Source organism: Colobus angolensis, unplaced genomic scaffold, assembly GCF_000951035.1.
Source record: "Colobus angolensis palliatus isolate OR3802 unplaced genomic scaffold, Cang.pa_1.0 Scaffold245, whole genome shotgun sequence".
NCBI classification, from domain to species: domain Eukaryota; kingdom Metazoa; phylum Chordata; class Mammalia; order Primates; family Cercopithecidae; genus Colobus; species Colobus angolensis.
In genome coordinates, this window is record NW_012115655.1 from 1,969,031 (window position 1) to 1,979,997 (window position 10,967).

The 10,967-nt window shown below is 41.4% G+C and overlaps 1 protein-coding gene across 1 annotated transcript in view; it reads left to right on the plus strand.

Moving 5' to 3' along the window:
- YEATS2 (YEATS domain containing 2) overlaps positions 1 to 10,967 on the plus strand; it is a 95,962-nt gene that overhangs the window by 67,422 nt on the left and 17,573 nt on the right. Inside the window, exons 19-20 of the mRNA XM_011945805.1 lie at positions 1,565 to 1,741; positions 6,279 to 6,462. Of these exons, the coding sequence (XP_011801195.1) occupies positions 1,565 to 1,741; positions 6,279 to 6,462 (361 nt within the window). The remainder of the gene's footprint in view (positions 1 to 1,564; positions 1,742 to 6,278; positions 6,463 to 10,967) is intronic.

Sequence of the window (10,967 nt, forward strand, 5' to 3'; positions counted from 1 at the left end):
AGAGACGGGGTTTCACTGTGTTAGCCAGGATGGTCTCGATCTCCTGACCTCGTGATCTGAAGGGCGGATCTTCTTTACTCTGTCTAGTGATTCAGATGCTGGTCTCTTCCAGAAATAATATTTTATCAGGTATCTGGGCATCCCCCAGCCAACTCAAGTTGACATAAAATTAACCATCACAACAGTACTTTACATATTAAAACCTGTGGAAACAACCCAAACCAGGCTCAAGAAAATTCAAAGCTTTAAATGCTTTTTCCTTTTAGCCCCGCATCCTTTAAGGTATAACAAAATAATGCATAAATCATAGGTATACTGTTCAATGAGTTTTATACTCATGCAACCACTATCACAATCAAGATATAGGATAATTCTGTCACTCTTTTTTTTTTTTTTTTCTGAGATGAAGTTTCGCTCTTGTTGTCCAGACTGGAGTACAATGGCACGATCTCGGCTCACCGCAAACCTCCACCTCCCAGGTTCAAGCGATTCTCCTGCCTCAGCCTCCAGGTAGCTGGGATTACAGGCGTGCGCTACCTCCCCTGGCTAATTTTGTATTTTTAGTAGAGATGGGGTTTCTCCATGTTGGTCAGGCTGGTCTCAAACTCCCGACCTCAGGTAATTCACCCGCCTCGGCCTCCCAAAGTGCTGGATTATAGGCATGAGCCACTGCGCCCGGCCCAGTTCTATCACTCTTAAAACATTCCCTGGTTCAGGCACTGTGACTCATGCCTGTAATCCCAGTACCTTGAAGGTCTGAGGCAGGAGGATCACTTAAGCCCAGGAATTTGAGACCAGCCTGGGTGACATAGGGCCACCTTGTCTCTACCAAAAAAAAAAAATTAAAGACCGAGTCTGTTGGCTAATGCCTGTAATTCCAGCACTCTTCGGAGGCTGAGGCAGGTGGATCACGAGGTTAAGAGATCAAGGCCATCCTGGCCAGCATGGTGAAACCCTGTCTCTACTAAAAATACAAAAATGAGCTGGGCATGGTGGCGTGCACCTGTAGTCCCAGCTACTCCGGAGGCTGAGGCAGGAGAATTGCTTGAACCGGGGAGGCAGAGGTTGCAGTAAGCCAAGATTACGCCACTGCACTCCAGCCCCCCCCAAAAAATAAGAAATACATAATTTGTAAGTGGTTCTCCAGTACTAAAATGCTAAGCCTGTATCTAATTTAGAAGACCATTCACTTACCCATTTAAATCTGGCCCCGTCTAGGGTTGATTTTCACGTTTAAAGATTATACATACATTTAAGAGCATGTTGTAATGAATTATTTTGAAAACAAGTAACCTATTACCTTTGAAGACACTGCTGCCAACTAGTAACTTGCAAATGCATTTCTTTACTTGTTCTATACTGGGGTAAAGGGATATTTATAAGTGAAAGGTCATAAAATTTGGAGCTTGTTAGAAAGGTACATAAACACCTCATGTGGGTTCGATTGGTAAGACTTTCCTGGATGGTCTCCAATTCTTGGGGCATATCTCAACTGTCAGTAAGGAATGAGTTATGTCTATTATCCCAAGCAACATGATTATTTCTGCCCATTTTGTTTCTGCAGGCAGCTCATGGAGGACAGACATCTCTAATGAAAATATCCGATAGCACCTTGAAGACTGTGCCAGCCACCTCACAGCTCTCAAAGCCTGGAACCACAATGCTGAGAGTAGCAGGAGGGGTTATCACAACTGCCACTTCCCCAGCTGTGGCCCTCTCAGCAAATGGTCCTGCACAACAGGTGAGATAGCACATCAGTAGAGAATCCTAATGAAACATGAAGGTGGTAAAAATACACGGAAGATGTCCGTCCAGTAGGCACACCAGTGGGCCTTTTAAAAATACTGAACTATTGCTTTTTTTTTCTTTTTTCTTTTTTTTTCAAGAAAAAAAAAAGAAATATTCACATACCATAGAAATCCCCATTTTATAGTATACAGTTCAGTAGTGCTTGTTATCATTCACGTGGTTGTGCAGCTCTCATTACCATCATCTAATCCCAGAATATTTTATCCCAAAAAGAAGCCCAGTACCCATCAGCACTCACGCCCATTCCACCTTCTGTAGTTCTAGGCAACCGCTGACCTACTTTCTTTCTCTGGATTTGCCTATTTTAGACATTTCATATAAAGGGAGTCATAGAACATGCCCTTTTGGGTCTCTTCTGATGCTTAGCGTTACTTTTCAGAGTTCATCCATGTTGTGACTTGCATCAGTACTCCTTCCTTTTCATGGCTGGATAATACCCAGTTTGATGGATATACCATATTTTGTTTACCCATTCATCAGTTGATGGGCACTGGAATTATTTTCTACTTTTTGAATAATGTGGTGAATATTTGTCTACAGGTTTTTGTATAAACACATTTCTCTTTCTCTTGGCTGTATACCCAGGGATGGAATTGCTGGATTATATGGTAACTCTTTTTTTTTTTTGAGATGGAGTCTTGCTCTTGTCGCCAGGCTGGAGTGCAGTGGCAAGATCTCAGCTTACTGCAACCTCCATCTCCCAGGTTCAAGCAATTCCCCTGCCTCAGCCTCCTGAGTAGCTGGGACTACAGGCGCGCACCACCACGTCTGGCTAATTTTTTGTATTTTAGTAGAGACAGGGTTTCACCATGTTGGCCAGAGTGGTCTTGATCTCCTGACCTCGTGATCTGCCCACCTCAGCCTCCCAAAGTGCTAGGATTACAGGAGTGAGCCACTGCTCCCAGCCTACAGTAACTCTTTTTGACATTTTCTGGAACTGCTAAACTATTTTCCCAAGTGGCTACATCATGTTAGATTTCCACCAGCAATATACGAGGGTTCCAGTTTTTCCACAAACTCACCCAAACTTGTTCTTGTCCTTTTTTTTTTTTTATTATAGCCATTGTAGTGGGTGTAAACTAGTATCTCATTGTGGTTTTGATTTGCAGTTCCCTGATAGTTAATGATATTGAGCATCTTTTCATGTATTTATTGGCTGTTTGTATATCTTTTATCCATTTATATCCTTTGCCCATTTTTTTAGTTGGTTGTCTTTTAGTCATTGAGGTGTAGGAGTACTTTATGTATTCTAGATATGTCTCTTACCAGATTTGCAAAAGCACTCTGAGCTGTCCTTTCACTTTACTGATAGTATTGAACCATGCCCAGCTAATTAAACCGTGCCCACCACTGTGCCCAACTAATTAAAAACAAAAGTTTTAAATTTTGATTTTCATTCCTTTTTTTAAAAAATGTCAATTATGATGGGTCTGTAATCAGTGTAGATATTCACAGGGTGCACGTAATGTTTTGATGCAGGCGTACAGCACGTAATAACCTCATCGGGGTCATTGGGATATCTGTCACTTCAAGCATTTATCTTTTTTTAAAACCAATTCTCCTCTTTGTTACTATAAAATATATAAGAAATTATTGCGAATTTTGGTCACCCTGTTGTGCTATCAAATACTAGATCTTACTCATCCCTTCTAACTATATTTTTGTACCCATTAACCATTCCCACTCCCTCCCTCCCTGCTGCTGCCCTTCCCACTTTCTGGTAACCACCATTCTTCTCTGTTTTCATGAGTTCAGTTGTTTTCATTGTTAGCTCCCACACATGAGTGAGAACATGTGAAATGTATTTTTCTGTGCCTGGCTTATTTCACTTAACATAATGTCCTCCAGTTCTATCCATGTTGCAGATGACAGGATTTCATTCTTATGGCTGAATAATATTGCATTGTGTATCTGGATCATATTTTCTTTATCATTCACCTGGTGGTGGACACTTAGGTTGATTCCAAATCTTGGCTGTTGTGAATAGTGCTGTAATAAACATGGGAGTGCAGATAGCTCTTCATATACTAATCTCCTTTCTTTTGGGTATATACCTAGCAGTGGGATGTGGATCATATGGTATTTCTATTTTCAGTCTTTTGAGGACCCTCTGTACGTTCTCTATCATGGTTGTGCTAACTTACATTCCCACCAGCAGTGCACGAGGGTTCCCTCTTCTCCATATCCTCACCAGCCTGTCTTTTGGATGAAAGCCATTTTAACTGGGTGGGATGATTTCTCATTATAGTTCTGATTTGTGTTTCTGTGACAATGATGTTGAACTTTTTTTTATTTGCCTGTTGGGCCATTTTTGTGTCTTCTTTTGAGAAATGTCTGTTCAGATCTTTTGCCCATTTTCAAATGAGATTATTTGACTTTTTTCTATAGAGTTGTTTGAGCTTCTTGTATATTCTGATTATTAATCCCTTGTCACATGTGTATGTAGTTGGCCAGTATTTCCTCCCATTCTGTGGGTTGTCTCTTTGTTAATTGTTTTCTTTGCTGTGCAGAAGCTTTTTAACTTGATGTGATCCCATTTATACATTTTTGTTTTAGTTGCCTGTGCTTTTGAGGTATTACTCGAGAAATCTTTGCCCAAACCAATGTCCTGGAGAGTTTCCCTAATGTTTTCTTGTAGTAGTTTCATAGTTTGATGTCTTAGATTTAAGTCTTTAATCCATTTTGATTGCATAGTGAGAGCTAGGTGGTCTAGTTACATTCTTCTGCATAAAGATATCTAGTTTTCCCAGCACAAGTTTTAATAAAAGTCCCAATTTACCTATTTTTCTTTTATTGCTTGTTCTTTTGATGTCACATCTGAAAAACCATTGCCTAATCCAAAGCCACAAAACTCAAGCCTGTGTTTTCTTCTAAGAGTTTTATACATTTAGCTCTTATATTTAGGTTTCAGATTCATTTGAGTTAATTTTTTTTTTCTTTTTTCTTTTTTCTTTTTTTGCGATGGAGTCTCATTCTGTCGCCCAGGCTGGAGTGCAGTGGTACGATTTCAGCTCACTGCAACCTCTGCCTCCCGAATTCAAGCAATTCTCTTGCGTCAGCCTCCCAAGTAGCTGGGACTACAGGCACCCACCACCACACCCAGCTAATTTTTTTTTTTTTTATTCTTTTGAGATGGAGTCTCGCTCTGTCGCCCAGGCTGGAGTGCAGTGGCTGGATCTCAGCTCACTGCAAGCTCCGTTCACGCCATTCTCCTGCCTCACCCTCCCAAGTAGCTGGGACTACAGGTGCCCGCCACCTCGCCCGGCTAATTTTAGTAGAGACGGGATTTCACCGTGTTAGCCAGGATGGTCTCGATCTCCTGACCTCGTGATCTGCCCGTCTCGGCCTCCTAAAGTGCTGGGATTACAGGCTTGAGCCACCGAGCCCGGCCTTTTTTTATTTTTTATTTTTATTTTTTGTATTTTTAGTAGACATGGGGTTTCACCGTGTTAGCCAGGATGGTCTTGATCTCCTGACCTCGTGATTCATCCACCTTGGCCTCCCATAGGCATAAGCCACCACGCCCAGCCACTCGAATTAATTTTTGTACATGGTGTGAGGTAGACACCAAACTTTATTCTTTTTTATGTAAATATCCAGTTGGCCTAGAAACATTTATTGAAAAACCATCTCTCAGCTGTCTTGGAAGCCCACAGACTTGAATGATGTGACTTGACTTCTCAAGCTTCATCTCCTGCAGCTGCTGCTTCTCCTCCTGTGCCTCTTCACGAGTCATACTACTCTGCTTTGCAGTTCCTTGAACATACAGTGTTCTTTCATGCCTCACCAACTTTCTACATACTCTCCTTTGCCAAGAAACCCTGGCATCTCTCCCTTTCTCTGTCTTGAATCTGGAAGATTTCCCTAAAGTGCCTGATATTTTACCTGAAGCTGTTTCCTGTACCCTCCCCTTTCTATTCCTAGGCAGAAGCAGTACCTTTCTTCTTGGTTGTATTGGTGACATTTGCCTGTGCTTGCCATAGCATCATCATACTTAGGTGACTGTTTCCGTGGTAGCTTTTATCTCAGAGCCTTAGCACTTAACCATTATGCCGGCCATGCAGTAGATGTTTGTTGAATGAAGTGACAGACTTTAAACATTGTCATGTATTCTTAATAAAGCTCATTTTTAGTCCATGTGTATATTCTGAGAATATGTCCTCCTAATTTTTTGGTGATGAAATTGCCTTTTATAAAGGGATATAATAGGTGGTGAATTTTAAAAATATGATCACCCTATGATACTTCCTTGTTTTACATTTTTAAAATTTTCTTGGTCCATGAAATGTAAAAGTACAGGAACCATTGAACTACAGAAGTAATCTTTTTTAAATGGTATGGCATTTACTAAGTAGTCACTAACACCTAATAGATGATACTTAGTGTGTGCTGTGTGGCCATCACTGCTCTTAGTCACTCACTCTACTTCCTTCCTGAATTGTGTTGTTTCTGGCCCCATGGGTGAGCAGTCTGAGGGAATGGCTCCCATGTCTTCATCTACGGTCAGTTCTGTAACGAAAACTTCTGGGCAGCCGCAAGTGTGTGTGAGCCAGACCACCGTGGGAACCTGCAAGGCTGCCACCCCTACCGTCGTCAGTGCCACGACCCTCGTGCCCACACCAAACCCCATCTCTGGGAAAGCCACAGTATCAGGTGAGTTTCATTGTGATATTATTTCTCTCTCTTCATAGGGCTAGAATATTTTTGGAGGATCTTTTTTGTTAGTTTGTTTGTTTGTTTGTTTGAGATAGCGTCTCACTCTGTTGCCAAAGCTAGAGTGTGATATCACAGTCTTGACTCACTGCAATCTCTGCCTTCCAGGCTCAAGCCATCCTCCTACCCGAGCCTCTTGAGTGTCTGGGACCACAGGCACACATCACACCCAGCTAATTTTTTGTGTTTTTGGTAGAGATGGGGTTTCACCATGTTATCCAGGCTGGTCTCGAACTCCTGAGCTCAGGTGATCCGCCCGCCTCGGCCTCCCAAAGTGCTAGGACTATAGGTGTGAGCCACTGTGCCCAGCTATTTTTTGGAGGGTCTTAAGCAATATTTTGTATAATAAATTGTTAAAAGTAATTAATCCAGCAGCATTTTTTGAACAGCTACTTTTTAGATAAATTATTTTTGTTTAAAAATCTATATATCAGATTTTGTCTGAGACTTTAAATTATCATTTGAAAGTTACTATTTGAATTTTTGAATGATATAATAAAACCTTAGCCACGCAGACAGAACCCTACTGGGTATTTTAGCTTTTTTTATAATGTAATTTTGCAGAGAGCCAAGAGTTTGCTTTCCTTAAAGTACTAATTTCTTTTTTCCTATAATCAGTGTTGAATAGAATTCACTATAAAATGTATAGCTTTCTTAGCTTTCATAAACAAAGTGTATAAAATATATCTTAGCCTTGGTGACTCCAAGTCATAATTTTTAACATTAGTTATTATCTTGGCTAGTGTTAGAATGATAGGCTGGAGATCCAGTAAGAGCTGTGGTGTCTTTGTGCCTGCACTAGAGGGCCTCAGAAAAGTGTACCTTTTGCTTCTGAGTAACAGAGAGCACACGTCCTGAGACCAGATGGGCTAGTTGAAGTGATTTGCTTCAGTTTCTCAGCTGTAAATGAGATTGATAATAATACCTACTTCATGAGTTCGAGAGGTTTAAATGAGTTAGTAATATATCTGTGCTTAGAATACTGTCTGGCGTGTAGTGGCCATTATATAAACAATTGCCTCTGCCATTATCGTGTGTCATCATTTTTGTTGTTAGTCCATAATCCTTTATCTGCAGTTCTAAAATCCCAAAAGCTGTGAAAACCAAAGATTTTATTTTTTTAAATTTTACTTTAAGTTCTGGGATGCATGTGCAGAACGTCCAGGTTTGTTACATAAGTGTACATGTGCCATGGTGGTTTGCTGCACCTGTCAACCCATCATGTAGGTTTTAAGCCCTGCATATATTAGATATTTGTCCCAATGCTCTCCCTCCCCTTGCCCCGCACCCCCCGACAGGCCCCGGTATGTGATGTTCCCCTCCCTGCGTCCAACTGTTCTCATTGTTCAGTTCCCACTTACGAGTGAGAACATGTGGTATTTGGTTTTCTGTTCCTGTGTTAGTTTGCTAATGAGAATGATGGTTTCCAGCTTCATCCATATCCCTGCAAAGGACATGAACTCATTATTTTTTATGGCTGCAAGATTATACTGTATTGTATTGTATTATTATTATTATTGTTGTTATTATTATTATTTTGATGGAGTCTTGCTCTGTCACCCAGGCTGGAGTGCAGTGGCATGATCTCGGCTCACTGCAACCTCTGCCTTCCGGATTCAAGCAATTCTCCTGCCTCAGCTTCTCGAGTAGCTGGGATTAAAGGCATCTGCCATCATGCCTGGCTAATTTTTGTAGAGACAGGGTTTTACCAGGTTGGCCAGGCTGGTCTTGAACTCCTGACCTCAGGTGATCCACCTGCCTTGGCCTCCCAAAGTGCTGGGATTACAGGCATGAGCCACCATGCCTGGCCAGAGATTTTATTTTTTGTAACTAATTTTGGGGCACAATTGGACCTCCATTGACAGCATGTTTATATTATTTAATGTGAATATTTGTGTGTTTTGACATAGAATATTGATGTATTTGATTACATCATACTGTCTCAGCTGCCAGGAAGCTGATAAAATACATGGCTTTGCTTCTCAAACTTGAATGATCAGTTTTGTTTTTGTTTTTCTACGATCTGGTACAGACAGATACTTCTGTAAAATATAATTAAAATGTCACAGCACTATCAAACTGTTAAAAGTTTCTACTCTATTATCTTGTTGCAGATTGATACCAGCCAGCATACGGCTGGCACTGGTCTACCGGAAAAACTGAATATCACCGAGATACACACACACGCACGCATGCACACACGCGTGCAGACACACCCCTTACTGCCTTTGGATAAGAGGCTGTGGATGTTGTTGTTGCCATTACTATTATTACTTCATTCATATGTAGCTCCACACCAAGCCCCTCGTGTCTTGTTTTTTGGATAGAGAACAAAAAATTAAGGCTGATTATATTTTTCTCTTGATTTCTACCTCCCTGTTAAAATTGACCAACTTCTAGGATAGGGAGTGCTTGTTCTCTACTAACTGAATGTTTTATTTGAGGCCCTGTGTTGGACACTGGAGTAGAAATTGTAGAAATAAAAGGAATTATTATAATAATGAATGCCCTTCCCTTGTCTCTTTTCTGATCATGTTTTTGGCATGTAGTAAATGAAGTCTCCCTGCTGTAAGTTCTAGTTTCCTAAGATGCTGCTGCTGCTGGAACTTTCTGTATCACATTTTCTTTCTTTCTTTCTTTTTTTTTGAGGCGGAATTTTGTTCTTGTCGTCCAGGCTGGAATGCAGTGGAACAATCTTGGCTCACTGCAACCTCTGCCTTCTGAGTTCCAGCGATTCTCCTGCGTCAGCCTCTTGAGTAGCTGGGATTACAGGCATGTGCCACCACATCCCACTGATTTTTTTTATTTTTAGTAGAGATGGGGTTTCATCATGTTGACCAGGCTGGTCTTGAACTCCCGACCTCAGGTGATCCACCCGCCTCGGCCTCCCAAAATGCTAGGATTATAGGTGTGAGCCACTGCACCCAGCCCACATTTTCATAAAAGGATCAAACTGTTTCCTACTTATAACCAGCAGTTTTTCAATTAAGTTTTTTGTGTGCATCGCAAACTACATTAAACAAGGTCTCGTTGGGACAGAAGCTGCATGAGCAAGGGAGAGAGCACAAGGAGATTCCGTCAGAGCACACAGGGCCTGTGTGGGGTGTTGGAACTTTGACTCTGGGGGAAGCCACTGAAGGTTTTTAAGCTAAGGTGGAATATGATCTGCCTTACCTTTTAACAGGATCATTGGTGTAGTATTGACAGTAAGCTCTGGGGCACGAGGTGGAAGCAGGGAATGGACCAGGAAGTAGATACTAAGAAAGAAAATTTGGTGATGTATTAGGGAGCTCTGGCCAGACAAGGATCTTTCCCAGAAGTGAAGGGCATGAACTGCCAGTTTCAAAAGGCACACTGGTCTACCGGAAAAACTGAGTATCACCGAGATACACACACACGCACGCATGCACACACACGTGCAGACACCCCCCTTACTGCCTTTGGATAAGAGGCTGTGGATGTTGTTGTCATTACTATTATTACTTCAGAATAATAAATTGATTTTATTATTTTTTATAAAGAATTATAAAGAAATTTTTTATAAAGAATTATAAAGAAATTGAAAATTTCAGAAATTACATTATCATTGAGCTTCTCAGTGGCAGTGCTAGAAGCTAGCATACTACTGCTTTTCAAAATGCAAGAACATTACTTTCAGTCTAGAATTCTCTAGTTAAGGAGATCATTACAGAGTGAGGGTAGAACTATTTCTGATAGGCAAAGTTTGAAATGTATTTCCTGTGTACCCTCTCCAAAGACATTCCTAAAATATGGGATGAGGTTATGTCCCAGTCAGCTGTTGTAAGCTGAAAATATTTTTTTTTTTTTTTTTGAGATGGAGTCACGCTCTGTCACCCAGGCTAGAGTGCAGTGGTGCAATCTCGGCTAACTGCAAGCTCCGCCCCCCGGGTTCACACCATTCTCCTGCCTCAGCCTCCCGAGTAGCTGGGACTACAGCATGGGCCACCACACCCAGCTATTTTTTGTATTTTTAGTAGACATGGGGTTTCACCGTGTTAGCCAGGATGGTCTTGATCTCCTGACCTCGTGATTCATCCACCTTGGCCTCCCATAGGCATAAGCCACCACGCCCAGCCACTCGAATTAATTTTTGTACATGGTGTGAGGTAGACACCAAACTTTATTCTTTTTTATGTAAATATCCAGTTGGCCTAGAAACATTTATTGAAAAACCATCTCTCAGCTGTCTTGGAAGCCCACAGACTTGAATGATGTGACTTGACTTCTCAAGCTTCATCTCCTGCAGCTGCTGCTTCTCCTCCTGTGCCTCTTCACGAGTCATACTACTCTGCTTTGCAGTTCCTTGAACATACAGTGTTCTTTCATGCCTCACCAACTTTCTACATACTCTCCTTTGCCAAGAAACCCTGGCATCTCTCCCTTTCTCTGTCTTGAATCTGGAAGATTTCCCTAAAGTGCCTGAT